This window comes from Mesoplodon densirostris, chromosome 11, assembly GCF_025265405.1.
Source record: "Mesoplodon densirostris isolate mMesDen1 chromosome 11, mMesDen1 primary haplotype, whole genome shotgun sequence".
Lineage (NCBI taxonomy): Eukaryota > Metazoa > Chordata > Mammalia > Artiodactyla > Ziphiidae > Mesoplodon > Mesoplodon densirostris.
Genome location: NC_082671.1, coordinates 52,558,270 through 52,574,427, shown reverse-complemented (window position 1 = coordinate 52,574,427; position 16,158 = coordinate 52,558,270). Strand labels below are relative to the sequence as shown.

At 40.6% G+C, this 16,158-nt stretch overlaps 1 protein-coding gene across 1 annotated transcript; it reads right to left on the bottom strand.

The window, feature by feature from the left end:
- Window positions 1–767: 767 nt before the first annotated feature.
- Window positions 768–15,326, bottom strand: SLC38A2 (solute carrier family 38 member 2). Its single transcript, XM_060112616.1, has 16 exons — window positions 15,033–15,326; window positions 13,703–13,900; window positions 13,333–13,414; window positions 13,069–13,184; window positions 10,062–10,135; window positions 9,867–9,959; window positions 9,655–9,736; window positions 8,148–8,230; window positions 7,451–7,509; window positions 7,192–7,359; window positions 6,704–6,783; window positions 6,487–6,587; window positions 5,780–5,904; window positions 5,279–5,423; window positions 5,077–5,174; window positions 768–3,760 (listed from the first exon to the last, which is right to left on the bottom strand). The coding sequence occupies exons 2-16, from the start codon at window positions 13,816–13,818 to the stop codon at window positions 3,662–3,664; spliced, it is 1,521 nt and encodes a 506-aa protein (XP_059968599.1). The 5' UTR covers window positions 13,819–13,900; window positions 15,033–15,326; the 3' UTR covers window positions 768–3,661.
- Between the last annotated feature and the right edge of the window lie 832 nt (window positions 15,327–16,158).

The following is a 16,158-nucleotide window of genomic DNA, read 5'->3' as shown; positions in this document are numbered from 1 at the left end:
GAACCGCTCCCCAGCACACCTGTTTTGAGGTAACTTCCTCTGTTTCAGCTTTGGATATTTCACTTTTTAAGCCCTAAGTTTTTAATACTACCAGCAGGCCATACCTGAGCTACCCTGTGTATCTTGGTAACCTTCCTCACAAGTGTCCATCTCTCAGGTAACCCTCAGCTGGTCTGATTCCTCTCCAGCCATAGCACTTCCTCTCCTTTCCTGGGACTATTCCACAAAGGCTGAACTCACTTGACTTCTCCCCAGGCCTGTTTCAGCACCCCTTACTTTAATTGTGCATCAGAAATCACTTGAGTAGCTTTCTGGGAGAAAAGATGCTCTCCAAACCTATGGAATCAGACTACATACACACGTGCTCCAGGAAACTGCCTTTTTTGAGGGGGTGGGTGCTGAGCCCAGCAGCATGCGGGATCTTATTTCCACGACCAGGGATCAAACTCGTGTTCCCTGCAGTGGAAGCATGGAGTCTTAACCACTGGACCGCCAGGGAAGTCCCCAGAAAGCTGCATTTTAAAAAAGCTCCCCAGATGTCATTCTGATGCACTACTTAGAGCAGGCCCAAGCCTGGGTCTTCCAGATGCTAAGCATTTTTTTCATTCCTCCTCACACTTGGTTATCATCATTAGGAACTTAAAAGCAAATTACTTTTTTCTGACCACTCTTTCTTCATTATAAGGAACCCTACTAAGTGCTAGGTTGCTGTGCTTACAAAATACACCAGACACGACTTATCATTACTTTAAATAAAACACTGCTACTCAGGATTAAGCATGTATTTATTTTAGTTCAGTTAAAACAAACATAGGATGTTTCATTGAAACGGTGTAGCACTCTTTGCCAACAAGTCATACTGGAATTGTTGGCCTCTAACAGTACAGTGGGGATATTTACATTATATACAGAAAGCTTAACACACCCAGGTTCTCAAAGGTCTTCCATCACACTAGATCATATTTGATTTTATTACACTAGATCATTTTGATAACTACTGCATTTTGAAAATTTAGGCCTTATTTAAAATTTAAATAAGAGATCTGAACTTGCACCAAGTTTTCATGAAAAAAAATGTGATGTTCAGCCAGTCTGTTTATTGCAAATACAATTTAAACAGTATTTTAAATTTTTAGTGTTTACACAATTTGTTTATTGAAATCTCTGTACAGGTACTTTTGGGACAATTCTTATAGATACATAATGTGAATTCATCAAAATGCAGTTAAGAAACTTATAGGAATATATACATTTGAACCCAAGACCCAAACCTGACATTATATACAACCTATTTACAAATACATATGGACAGACAATGTATGTACATAAGATTATCATAAATATTGAAAAATAGGTTAGCTTTAATGGATTAATGCTGTTCTATAAATAACATTACAGTTATAACTGAAACATCCACGGAAGACAGTAATGCAAAATGAGGTGACACGACAGTGGTTTTAATACTGAAGACTGCTCATTACTGGGAATTCACTGTTTAGGAACCTCCAGGTAGACAAGGTAGCTCCAAGAAAATCATGCAATGGAATTTACCCTTGGCAGTTGATTTTGAACCTCAAACAGCCAGGAGATTTGCCGTGAGAATTCTTTTTTTTTTCATTTCTTCCTGGTTGCCATGGTGTTTTCTCCCATAAGAAAGGATGTAAACTGTAGAGAACTCTTTACTTGGTATTCCCTGGCCAAGTCTTAAGATACACAACAAGCAATTCTTTCCAGGAATCCAACCAGAAGTGCCAATTCTTGGTCTGAGCTAGAGGTGAGGTTCTGGAGTCGAATGGAGTGCCAAAAGCCCAACTGAATGAAAGCAGTGCTGTAGAATCTGTCTTCTCACTGCCTTTCAAGATGGTCCCCACTTTAATTTTCGTAGAAACAAACAAAAATGGACCATTGGTTTCACCCAATGTAGCACTACAAGACGTCTTCCAGTTCCACAAGGGTCTTTGATTACAGACACATCTTGTCTGTAATTTAGTCACATATAATACAAGAATGCGTAACGAAAATCATGTCTGCCACATTTCTGGCCCTTGCCTAAAACTAGAAATGTTTAGTTCAAGAGAACAACCTTATAGCCAGGTGACCAATTAATGATTCCATTATTTGCTTCCCTCAACCACTAATGGAATTATGTATATTAGCTTTTAGACATTATGCCTGATGAGCAAAGTACCACATTATTTAATAATATATTCACCATACACCATGACGTACAATAAATGTGCTCTTAAAGCCAAATAATTTTTTCACTTCTAACTGGGATTAAAATAGGAAGGGCGATCATGCAGTCAGACCAATAGTTACACTCAGGTTGCACTGTTTTCCCTAGCTAACCATTTGTTGGATGTAAACAAGTAATTCTATGTTGTACAAGAATGAGATGACAATCCAGTGCACGTGAGTTTTTTCAAAAGCTTACTGCATGAGAAACCCAGTGGCCTATACGAAGAGAACTTATATTATACCAAATATTGGTGTAACCTATGGATTAGACCTCTACTGTAGACAAAACATGAACACAACTAAACCATACACTGTCAAGTAATTCACACTTCCAGGAGCAGACGAGCATTCTGGAAAGTTGTACTCTGGGTAGAACAGTTTTGGCCTACAGCCGTCAAATGCCCACTTTCCACTGCTGGAAGCAATGCCAAAGAAGGGCTGGCCCAAAAAAAACCCGGAGCTGTTAACACAACTCTGGAGACAGATGCAACTGAATAAACCCTGTTTTACCCAATTGCACTATTTGGTACCTCAAAATTAGTTATTTTATTTCCCACAGAAATATCTGCATTATCTTCCATTCTAAGAGATTGAAGCCATAAATATTTCAGAGTCTAAATGAACCAAATTATTTGGGGACAGAGAAGAAAGGTGATGATGAGTTCATCTGATTTGGTGTAGCCACAATCAACCAATTATCCTTTCATGGTGAAGTCTGAATGGAAAAAAAAACTATGCTCCTATTCATGGTACAATGTTTCATTACATCATTTTCTCTAAAAATTATTTTGGGTAAAAAAAGTATTTGGCTTAGTATGCCTACAAAAAGGCAAATCATTTCATAATACTAGTATTTGTTTTTAAATAACAATGAATTTTTTTTAACAGAATTCATTGACAACTGCTTTTGGATAAAGTTCAAAAAAAGCAATTTTTAAAGAGTAAAATAGTGCTTCTGAGGTCTTTAAATATTTTTGGTACAAAAAAATAATAGTATTTTTCCCAATGGTTATTTCAATACTTTGCTGTAAATTAAGAAGAATTGTTTCTCACATCGAATGGTTCCATTAGGCACATTCAAGTAAAATCATAAAATATCCAAGTTAAACAATGACACAGCCAAACATGTGGCTTGATTAAAGTTAAGAGTTCGTCCATTCTCTGGAATGGAATAAAATTGTCACTTCCCTTAACCCGAGACTCGTGGTTTTGTTGTTAATATCCGTTTCTATCATACAGAATAGTTTCTTTAAAAACAAAACAGAACAAACAAAGAGTTCACTTATTCTGCACTCAGAAGAACCAGCGAGGAATCTGCACTTCAAAAGGAAGTGAAACTGAAAACATTAGGTGAAATTTCATAGTAGCTGAGAGTTGACTCAACACTGGCATCAAATGGACTATCGAGTTTTAGTGGTGCTGGTTAATGGCCACCTCCGGGGGCATTGTGGACCCAATCCAACACAATCAAGGCCATGCTTCCGGTCATCACCACTACGCCGCTTAACAGGAAGAACAGAGCCTGCAATGAGCACACAGAGAAAACTGATCAGCAAGCAACAAAACACATGCTAAATATTCCTTTTTTTTTTTTTTTTTTTTTTTGCTGTACGCAGGCCTCTCACTGTTCTGGCCTCTCCCGTTGCGCAGCACAGGCTCGGGACGCGCAGGTTCAGCGGCCATGGCTCATGGGCCCAGCCGCTCCGCGGCATGTGGGATCTTCCCGGACCGGGGCACGAACCCGTATCCCCTGCATCGGCAGGCTGACTCTCAACCACTGCGCCACCAGGGAAGTCCCCTCTTTCTACTTTTAAAAACGGTCTTATAATTACTGAAAGCATGTCCACAATACTTCACAGAGCTACAGTTTTACCTTGCTAAAGATCATTAAACTGTCTTAAGTGAGTGATCAAGGGTTATCTATAGAGTACTAAGTAACTGTATCTTTGAAACCTTCCCAAACTTTCCCTTTTCATTCCTTTGTATGAAATGAAAGGGTAAACAATTTTCTTTGCTAAATAAATTATTTCATATAATAGAACTGGACTGGGATTTTTACATATTTTAGAAGGAAAAAAATTTAACTTACAAAATCAAATCCAAGTCATCTTAAAAATGCAGCCTGAGTCGAAGCTGGAGGTTTTTCTAAGAGACATGGGTAGGTCTACTCCTAATCCTACCCCCTTCAGTTACTGCACTACATATTTTACGTGAAATAAGATGATAGTTGTTGGTTCATAAACAATTCTAGTATTTTAGTCAAGACTACAACAGTAGTGGCCAATAAGGACTGAAATGCAGTCTTTCTCCTAAACATCCCCACCAGGATCATTTGTGGTTAACATACCATACTCTTTGTAAAATCAGTCTTTATTATACTTTAAAGTGTAATAGTAGCCCCCTTCCTAACCCCCAAGCTTTGCTTTGAAAATGGTTAGTCTCATTTGCCTAAATACACCATTATTTCTCTTTTATACACTCCAGGCTCATTTAAGTGCTGGTCACACAGTAGGCAGTCCAACAAATACTGGTTAAACAACGTTGAAAGTTGAGTCCGTTATCTGTATTTTACACTCTTTATCTCTATTAGCATTTCTAAAATATCTAATAACTTTCTTGCAATTAACTTAAGCATACATATTAGATGGCAAACCATCTTCACCTCCCCTCCTCTCCCAATCTTCCATCTGTGAAGTACACAGTTACAGATATATTTGTTTACTGGAAACTTAAAATGAAACTACAATAAATGACATTTAGGAGACTAAAATTAAAATCAGTTGAGGAACTTCTGGCATTAGATTATTATTATTTCTCCAGTCATAATCTCTCACTCACCCCAATCTTTTGTACAGACTTCATAGGTTCTTTCTTCACTAACTTGATATAAAAGGCAGATGGAAGAATAAAAATTAACATAGCAGCTGCAGATGCACCTGTAAAAGAGCATTTACCATTTCTTAAGAATCACTTGTTATTCATTTTTTAAACATTAAAATCCCTGATATTTCAAGCAACTTTGATACTTCCTAAAACTTACCAATGAAACCAAAGATATCCCTAATAGTTGGTACAAAGATGACAAGTAAATTGGTAAATGCCAAGATAGACATTGTAATGATACTATGACGCCACCAACTGAAATCTTTGGTTGCACACAGCAAGTGAGTTACGGAACTCCGGATCTGCAAAAATAAGTGAATAAATAAAAACTACAGATTTAATTAATGAAAAAAACAACCCCCAAATAACAGGATATATATATCAACTAGCAGCTATTTAAATACTAAAATTGTACCCCTCCTCAATTGCTGTTTTCTAAATAGCTGAACACTAGAAAGATCACTGTGTCTTCAATTATGGAGAAAATGTCCCAGGATATGTTTTAAAGATGTACAAAACATTAAAAAAAAAAAAAAAAAACCATCCAAAAACCCACATCAACTCCATACTGCTGTAGCAGTGTTTCCCTTCTCCCAAAACATAGAAATAATATAAATCTTCATGTTTAACAATTCGTTCCTACTGAAAGGTTACTTACTGGGAAAATAACTACAGGTACTGTCAGGGTGACAGCCACCAACACAGCCAAACGGACGACGAGGAGCAGAACATCAGTTCCCATGACGGAAGAGTAGGTATGAAGCAATTCTGACTCAACGTGTTCTATAGAGAAAGACCAAGGAAAAAAAAAAGCTTCAAGTGTGCTGTCCTCTCTGGAGATTAGTTAGAAAATCTAACTTAATGGCAAAATCTGCACCAAAGTTATTAGCTACTCACAAAACGACTATAAACTAAGAGGTTAATAAGATTAATTTGGAATTAGGGTTAATGCAATTAAAATAACATTGAAAAAAAGTTTCTAAATACCAAGGAGAGATTTAGCCACATGACCCCCATTAAAAACAACAGGAGCTAAATAGCTAAATCCCATGGTTTGGCTTACAGTGTGTGTGTGTGCTGTATTAATCTGAAGGGGGTGGGAGAGGAGAGTCAGGCTGAACCTAAGTGCAAGCACACCACATAAAAAATGCCATCGAATGGCTAATGGTAGGTTTGGGAACCTGGACTCTAGAAATTACTGACTCAATATACGCTACAGGAAATTCCAAGCTCTAAATACAATCATTCACCACAAATATGAAACATACCAAAACAGACCGAGTTTTTAAAGTGACAGAAGTATACATACAAAAGTATCAATTTCATTTCATTAACTATCCTTTTTGTAAACTAGACATTATTTACCGTAAAATGTCAGGTATCCAAAGAGGGCAGCAAGCAGGTACATGAGAAACATAGCAAAAAATGAAATCTTGGACACGTTCATCATTCTTCTACGGCTGCGACTAAGCAAATTCAAAGGAAAATACAGATACATATTTTAGCAGCAGTTATAGCATTAATTTAATATTTTTCTAGTTTTTCCAATAAATTTATATAAAAGTAGGTAAAAAGCACTCACCCTTTAAGCTCTTCATAAATGGGAAGAACAGCAGGATGACAGACAAATGAAAAGGTCAGAATTGGCACAGCATAGACAGTCTGCAAAAAATGTAAAAACTTCCTTAATATCCTGATAAAACAAACTCATGTTATCACAGTTCTGCAGCTTGTATTTATATTTATTAATCTTAGAATCAAAGCCTAAAATCATGTTTTCTGGCATAATTAGCTCCCACTCTTCTAATTTGTTCACTAAGTGTGATTGATATCCTCTATTTCCAAATGTATCAGTTATGAACATCAGACGATCGTTTCACCTCTCAATCTATTTTAAGCTACAAACCAACACTTTCTTCTCAGTCCTCAATAATGAGCTAATCATGTTTCCTAAAGGGCAGCTATTACCTGATCTTCCTTTACCTTGGGAGTGTTTTAAAATTTCTAGTGGGTATTTCCCCTGTTTTCTTCCCTAAAATCTTCCTCTGAGAACACAAAGATTATAGTTACCTGTGAGTTGAAGATAAAGTAATGTGGTTGGCAAGAATCATCTTCGGTCATATTAAAAGCCACAGCAGGTGCAAAAGCTGTTGGCTGTGCTAAGGTGCTGTTTACGGTTTCATTAATTAGAAAAGCAACTTCTGCAGGACAAGAAATCTGAAATTTCTTGCAAATCACCTGAAAATACATTATTTTGCATTTGTTAGACTGAATAATGTGACAGGGCTTAGAAAAAGAATCTCTAGCTTTAAAGAAAAATTATACCTACCACAATCAGAAAGAACACCATACACAACAAGGAAAGGCCACTGGTGTACCCCAAATATCCTGTAAGGAGAAAAAAAATTGGTATTCGTTTACTAAAACAGGTTTAGGGCAAATAGAACTCAATTCTGCTTGTAAGACTTCAGTGTGGACACATCAAATTTCTAATTCTTATATAATAAGATGCAGAATAACTTAAAAATACTTGTTAATAACTAAATCAATAACAACTATCCTTTTTTATTTTTATAAAGCACAAGGTGTTGTAAATGTCAACAGAATATTTGGGCCCTTTGGTAACCATCCTGCTAGAATTTTTCAAAGACCTACAAGTTCTGAATGCTGAAATTCACAAAGGTATGTTTTCAGGGCTCTTTAGCTCTTATTTATTTATTTATTTATTTATTTATTATTATTATTTTTTGCAGTACGCGGGCCTCTCACTGTTGTGGCCTCTCCCGTTGCGGAGCACAGGCTCCGGATGCGCAGGCTCAGCGGCCATGGCTCACGGGCCCAGCCGCTCCGCGGCATATGGGATCCTCCCGGACTGGGGCACGAACCCGTATCCCCTGCATCGGCAGGCGGACTCTCAACCACTGCGCCACCAGGGAGGCCCTTTAGCTCTTATTAATTTCTATTAAGAGGAAGCCAACTAGCTGGTGAGGCTCATTTCAATTCTCTTTAGAGATGTGTTTGCTCACCTAAATTCCTCAGCAGTGACAAGGGAAGAATGAGCACCAATGAGACCAACAGAACCAAATAGTCACCGTTCAGATACCACAATCTGAGTTAAAGAAAAGAAAAACAAGGTCACAACCAGCCACAAATATACTCAGAATAACATACATTTCTTTTCACAAGACTCGTTTTATACTTTAAAAAAAAGACAGGTTTGGAAAGAGTATCGCTTATTCAAAAAGCCCACATAGACAGAATAGATTTCTAACTTTGAGCGCTCAATGAATATTCACTCAGGTTAGAGATGGGATCTCAAACAGTGTAACTTTTGTCCCACTGTTTGCTCTGGGAAGGCCGCCAGCTGATTCATAACATAAAATGCTTCTTACAGGCTTGATACTAATGTAGGGAACAAAGTGGCATTGTTAAGCCAGTAATCTTATCTTTAAGCATTTTTAGAAAACTGTGTGCCAACTTCGTCATAGCTTTAGCTCACTTTTTTTGATGCTGGAAACAAGGAAATTCTAAAACAAGTTTCTTTCAGACATTTGTTAGCAAATGTACTTACTAAACATTTCAACAAGGAATTTCTCACACTTCGATAAAATACATAGGCAAAAACAAAACAACAAAACCCAGTCCCCTAAAAAACAAGAACTTATTCCAGGTTGCCAAGAGTATGTTGTGACACCTTGACCCACCTTGACTCCAATAGTAAAAAGATTCCTTCTGAACTCAAGAGAAAAAGTTATGCATCTCTCCTAAGAGTTCTAGCAATGCCTTTTCCTTTTTAGGTAATCAACTACACCATTTTAAATCACTATTTTCAAATTCTAATTGCCCTGTCAATTCTACTCTGCTCACTTCAGCAATAAAGACCCCCCCCTCCACAGAAAACTAATATTTAAAGATCAGCTTACTAAACTAAATTTCAAATGCCAGAGATAACCACACCTCTCTATTTTGAGATAATGAGCTGCATGTAAGCTGTGAAGTACATTATCCCTCCTCATGTGTACTTTAGATAAAAACCTGTTAGTCCACTCGGATGAATAACTTCGCTAGAAGGACAAGGTTTGTACAGCATGGCCATACGTTTTCTGGTGTTGTGCATTTTAAATACATGAAATTTCCAATTCACAAAAACCAGACAGGAATTGATTTTTAATGTAATTCAAAATGTTAGTCCTAACTTAGGTTGGGGTATGAGTTATTCAACTATAATTTCTTGGGACAGTAAATATAAAGAGAAAAGGTAAGTAGTTCCAGAAAACCTGTTTTCACACGCAGGTTAGAAATTTGCTATTCAGAGTTATAGTACTACTATAACTTGTCCTATAATTACTATCTTTGGCCTTTCATTCTCAAAGTTTCAAATCAGTTTCTGGCAGGACTTCTTGGTCAGTTTCAACAGGAGCATTTACAAAAAATAATTTACTGATAATCATTTTGTATCCAACTTTGATAAAAATGTATCTAACCATTTTAGACTGTAATTGTTTCTTAGGAGTAACCTTACTTAGCACCTACCCAGTTGTATCTTCAATGTTCATTAATGCCTGGATCACCAAAGGTAACTCATATTTCACTATGAAGAGGTAGCTTGACATAGCTGGAGGAAAACAAAATTATACCATTACAAGTGCAAAATGTGGCACGTGACACCAAAAGTAACGTGTCACCACTCTCCGCTACATAAAGAGCAAAAAAGTCTACCCAAATCGTCCTTTAAAAATTCTTACCTCCAATGTTCTGCATTGTAATGGATCCAGAGGCTGCAAGCTTTCCAACCATTCCAAATGCCTTATGTCCCAGTTGTTCGTATAATAAAGACCCTGTAATTTAAAGAAAACAGAAACATGAAGAAAGTATTTTATAAGAGGAAGAAAATCATGACAGGCATAACTGGTTTAGAAATATCAAGGATGCTACCATACCTCCTTCATTGGCAGTCTTCAAAAGGAGATGAACAGAATACAGGGAAAATATTGACACAAATGTCAACAGGATTCTGATGAGAGAAGGAAAAGGCACAGGGTTATAAATAAGCACGTCTATATTTAAAAACAATTCTTTTTGGCTTTATTTAAACATTAAACATGAAACTTGTCCTAATATTTTGTGTACTAGACAGAATGCCCCCAAGGACAGGTGTTCACTCTCCTGGCTAGAGTATCAACAAGTTCTCTTACCTGGCACTAAACATGACTGCATCATGTCTCAGGTAATAACTCTACAGTACTGGTTAAGAACAGGGTTCACCCACTGAACTAAAGGTGCTGGGAGACACTGGAAAACCTAACTTTTCAGTGGTAGAGTTACAAGAATTATATTTTGATTCTGGCACCATGATAATTAGCTGTGTACTTGCCACTTCTCTGCATCGTATAGTTCCTTTTATCTATAAAATGGTTTTAACACCTGCCAGTTACTTGTGAAATCCAAATGAGACAGATTCAGGAAAGGTCTTGAGACTATTTGGACCACATAGATAAGCAAAGGAATGGGACTGTAAAGGAAGTGGGAGGGAAAGATACTGACATGTTAAGTGTCAGGCACAGCTTTACAAACAAATGGGCACAAATCAGAGAAGTAACTACTGGAACCATATACTACATTGCACACCATGGTATGGAAGACAGGCCCAGCATTGTCAGTTAAACAATGCCTATGCTAGAACAAGCAGGCTATCAGTCCGACTGGGCTGTCCCCTCCCTCAGTCCTTTCGCTTGGATGGAACAGGAGGAAAAAAAAAAAATAGAATAGAGAGGAACTAAAGGTTCTCTACTAAGTCACTACGTTTTCCTTTAGGGCACACGTCCTCTCTCATTCCAGCTTTACTTCTTCCCCCCAGGCAAGCCAAGAAGAATATAAATTTCTTTTTATTAAAAGGAACAACAACAACAAATCAAAATCAGGGAAATTCATAGAAAACTCTGCAAACAAGAAGACAGTCACATTTTCCAAATTCTTTACTGGCAAACTGAATATAGTACCACATAAGGTCTGGCAAAGAAACTGATGTCTGTTAGTTAAACATAGGTGGTAGCATTAAGCTGCCATTCTAATGTCCAAAGTTTCATGGGGTCTAATCTGCAGTGGAAATGACACAATCAGCCTCATCTCTAACTGGACAAAGCATGGCTTAATCAAAGACAATGTTCAAAGTGTGCTGACAAATTCAGTCCTTTCTTTTACACAGAAAGGACAATGAGGAATGAATAGACTTCATAACCCTTGAAGTCACTTTCAACCTCAAGTTGAGTCTACTTTATAGGGTAAGCTACAAGAGTTGTTTAACCAGATGATAGCAGCCATGTGGCTTTTGAACCATTTACGTCTGTACCTCCAAATATACATTGTAAAATACTGATGGATTTAAAAACTCACTTTAGCACTCCTGATGCTATTTAACCATTTATTAAATGGTTAATCATCAAACATACAGACCCTATTAGAGTATAAATAATTTCAAAAGTGCAAGGGTAACATATCAGAATTTTGCTTTCTCTTACGAAACAAAGGTGCCATATTATCTCATGTAAATTCTGCACCATAACCACACTGGGAGCATTTAAAAACTGCCTCCAGTTTTTATATTAAGAGTTAGGAAGGGTTTCAAATATTTAACAATGATGCCATTCAAGTACCCCACTAAAAACTTTGAAACTCTCGGGTCCTTTCTACAAAAATTCCTGGCTCTTGGTCTTAGATCTCAAAAAGCCTCATGCTAATGAAACAAGCTGAGTGAATCCTAGCTTCCAAAGCTCAAAGGCATGCTTAACTTCAGTGTGGAATTTCACCACAAAGTAGAGCTTTGCGAAGGTCTGCTTTTCTTTTCATGAACATTCTATTCTGCTAGAAAAAAAATAACTTGAGTAGAAGGCACCAGTCAGTGAACTAAAACATATCTGTAGCAAAGAGACAATTCGATGCTACGTGTATATGTGGTTTCTTTGCCTGATAGTAAATCACACTATCTTCCACTGAAAGTTCCTTAGCCAGGAGCCCACAGAAGCCCAATCTTGGTTGCTATGATACAAACATCACTGAAAACGCATACTAAACTTCACATGTATTTTTCTTTTATGCTTGTTTTTTCCTTGGAATAAGGTCCATCCTTTTACATTCTCCAAAGGTCAGTGACCCCCCAAATGGTTAAAAACTGCTGTTCTAAAGTCTTCTACAGCTCCAAAATTCTATTCTAGGTATTTACGCTGGAAAGCACAGGAGTAACTAATTCTAACTGCACAACTAGGGGGAAAAAAAAGGCAATTCAAAGCAGGTACTTATTAAAATATTCATCTTTTGCTGTGGCAATCACATAGACCTGGAAGAGATAAATATTAAAAAGAAAACAAAAAATAAATTTAAAAATCACATATGGGTTGCTTTTTCAGTGTCCAGAAAATTATGACTCACTTTTCTTAAAACATGTTTTAGGTTAGACCAAATACCACCACACCCTATATATTTAAAAAAAAAAAAAAAAAAAAAAGTTGTTTTCCTTATGTACAAAAGGAGTCACAGGTCCTTGGGGAGACTGTCAATTTACCAAACTGACTTGAAGGCTACCATTGCTTTTTAATATTTCTTGCTTCAGAGTTTGCCAGAATAAAAATTCTAACCTGGATTTATCAACAGTTCTTTTTAAATATTCAATCCCTGTTCAACTGTAACTATCCCCTTTGACTTAAAGACTTTTTGGTTCAATTATCGGTTTTAAGAGTTGTCCTAATTTTTCCTACCTAATTGGCTTTTTTGATATCATGCAGTTACGTAGCAGAATAAAGAGATTTTCAGATTTCTCATATCTTAAATTTTAAGCAAATGATTTTTAAGTCAACTACTTCAACTGTAAATTCAGTCTCTGGAGCCAAAATATATGTTGTATCATCATATTTACTGCCCTGCATGGCAGACTCACTACTTACACATACTTACATAAAAAGAGCAATTCCAGTATTAGCCATGGCATAAGAAAGCCCAAGGATTCCACTGCCCACAATCGCATTGCTCAGATTAAATACTGACATTCCAAAGGAAGTAGTACCTGGATGCTACATAGAGGGAAAACGATAACCAAACATATAACAATAATTAAATGGAGAAAACCAGCTTTGGGCAAGTTAGATTTGAAATCTAAAAGTAAAACTATTCTTTTACTCCATAAAGCCACAGAAACATAAATTATTATTTTTAACTTACAAAGTCTGTTTCATACTTCTTCTTCCCCAAATTCGATTCAAGTAAAAAGTTCTGGTTTTCAGGATCTACATCTGCATAATGGCTGCAAAAAAAGAAAAAAAAAATCCTAAATTGTATTGAAATATACAGAGGAATGCTTCAACACAAAACGGTCCCCGCGTTAAGCTGTCACACATCTTTACTTAAATGCATATTAAGTAGTAGTCGACTTTCACACGACACCATGTCATTGCAACAACCGGATAATCTTCCAGAGATTACACGCTCTCTCCAAACGCTACAGTAATTTAAAGCAACAGAAGAAGAGTTCCAGGTAAAGAACCTCCGATGCACACAAGCCGTTTTTGAAAAAGCACACAACTTCTCCCACCTTTTCAGAGCAGCTTGTTTGGTGGGGTAGGAGTAGTTGAAGTCACTGTTGGAACTGTAGCTGCTGCTGTCCTCATCTGGGGAAATACTGAACCTCCCCATTTCGGCTTTCTTCATGCTGCGCGGCAGGAGGAATCAGGCGCAGCGAGTAACGCTGGGCTCCTTTTGTCCTTGGAGATGCACGGGCCCGCGCGGCTGCCTGTGAAGGTAGAGGCGGCGCGTCAGGACTGCAGAGCCCGCCCTGGTCACGTGACGCCGCCGGGCGGCGCTGCTAGGCTGATTCATCCCCGGCCAGGCGAGTGGAAAAGTACCAGCCGAGCGCGAAGGGCGGGGGCGCGCGCCGAGGGGCGGAAAAGTACAGACCGCGGAACCGCTGAGAACAAAGATGGTCCCCCTGCAGCGCTGCGCCTGCGGAGGCCCACGCCCCCCCGGACCCCGATGACCCTCTCCAACGGAATTTAGTGTTTGGCCCTCTCCATTCTCTCAAGTTTCACGGGAGGGGTGCGGGGGCTCTGTTTTGCTTTTCCCGCAGCCTCCTAGGTCGTGCACAGGCACGCAGGGCAAACATCCCACCCAGGCATTGGCTAGGTGTGCACTGCATGTAGCCCAGGCGCACAGCTCCCCCTTTCTAGCATTTACAATAGCAATGCCGCGTAATTCGTCCTTTCACACCTGGAGCCCCCAGATGGCGAAATGCCTCTGCAGCAGACAGACTCGAAGGGGGCGGAAAGGGCGAACATGAGTCCTCTCCCGAGAAAGGGAGCAGAGGGCGCGCAGAGGCTTCGAGGGTTTGTTTACACGCGCACGCCCGTGCCCTCGAGCACACCAGTCCACAGGCATTTGGCTCGCGAGCGCTTCGCCCGGCCGGCCCCTCCTCTGCCCGAAAAGGAAACTGATGCAATATCGATCGCCGATTGTCAAACGTTCCCGCTTGTCTTCCCCAATCCTGGCCTCTGCTACACTAAAAGCCCGAACCCACACCCGTCGCCCCCAAATTCCAAGACCCGTTTATGTAATTATTTTTATTAATTCAATTCAGTCACAAGACTTGTCGCAACGGAGCCTCGGGGCCCGGCTCGCTCCCCTCCCCCTAACGGGAGGATGCGGCTCCGCTCCGGGCGGGCACGCGGCCCCCGCGCCCCTCCCTCGCCCGGAGGAGGGCCGCGACCCCGGTGCGGACCGGGATCGAAGGCTGGCTCGCACACCGAAAAAGCCCTCCCCAGGAGTAAACGACCGCGGCAGCTGCCTTCCCGCCGCGGCCCCTCCCGGACGCCCCTCCCCCACTCCCGCCCGGGCCCCGAGCCCTTTGCAGACGCCCCCGCGCACGTTACCTCGGTAGGCTCGACTCCTGTATCCCGGAAACAACACGCAAACGCCTTCGGTGAGTTTTTCTCAGTCAAACAAAAATCGTAAAAAAAAGAAAAACAAAACGGAAAATCCAACTAGAGGCAGGAAAACAATTTTAACTAAACAAGGAAATGGCAAGTTGCCGCCCCAATCGTCCGGCGTCCGCCGTCTGAAGGGAAAGGAGCGAGTGTGCGGGAACGCGTGGTCGGGCTGCTGGCGGCTCTACAAGAAAAGCGCTCCAGCACGGAAGCGTCGCGCTGCTCTGGAGCCCGCGGCGCGAGCGGCGGGTTATAGCGGCCGCCTTGGAGGACGCGTCAGTGGGCGGGGCCCCGGCAGCCGGGTGCCTGCTCTTTGTGTATCAACACCACCTGGGCTCCGCCCCCCACCCGCCCGGGCCCGCAAGGCCCCACCCCGCCCCACCCGCGTCCGTCCCCCGCGGCTGACTCGGGCCGCCTAGCTCCGCCCGCTGGCGCCCCCCCCATCCCGGGCCAACCCCGCTCTGCTGTCTCCTGGCCAGCCTGGAAAGACGCCCCCCGTGCTTCCCCCGGTCTGTCCCTTTCAGCCTGGACTGGTGCCCAAGACATGCGGTTGTCTTTCAGGAACCTTCTCCTTCAAATATCCTTTTGTCCGAGTTTCCAGCAGGCTTTGCTTTCTCCTCGAGGCTTTTTGGGGACACATCCCGCCCACCCAATCCTTTCCTGCCGGTTATTTTTCTGATTTACACGGGGGTTTTCTCTAGCAAAGTTGGGCCAACGCAGCAACGTTGTCTCCATGGTAGGTTTCTGTTCTCGTTCTTGCTTCTCCTCCTAGACCTGCTTTCACTCTTCAGAACTAGCCTGATTAGGTCGGTTGGCAGCTCCATTTCGGGAGATCCTTTCTATACGGACACGGAAAACCCTATTAAGGGTAAAGCTACGTCCTGCCCAGTAAGCCAGACTCCTTGAAAGGGGTCCCTGGTTGGGGGCTTCGCTCTTCCAATGTAGTGTAGGAGTCCCACTTTCCCTTCGCAAACACATTGCAGTCATGCCACCACCCCACCCCAATTGGAGAGCTCTCTTCTCCTCTCTCTCCTTGTATTTACAGAGGCGCTGCCTCGGTTGGAATGCTGGT

What these genes read in the sequence shown, in the direction of transcription:
- SLC38A2 (XM_060112616.1), bottom strand. Translation starts at nt 13,818, where the DNA reads ATGAAGAAAGCCGAAATGGGGAGGTTCAGTATTTCCCCAGATGAGGAC. An exon ending in GAAGACTGCCAATGAAGGAG is followed by an intron (nt 9,960 to 10,061) that starts GTATGGTAGCAT and finishes TTTAAATTACAG; the next exon opens with GGTCTTTATTATACGAACAA. An exon ending in AACATTGAAGATACAACTGG is followed by an intron (nt 8,231 to 9,654) that starts GTAGGTGCTAAG and finishes TCTTTAACTCAG; the next exon opens with ATTGTGGTATCTGAACGGTG.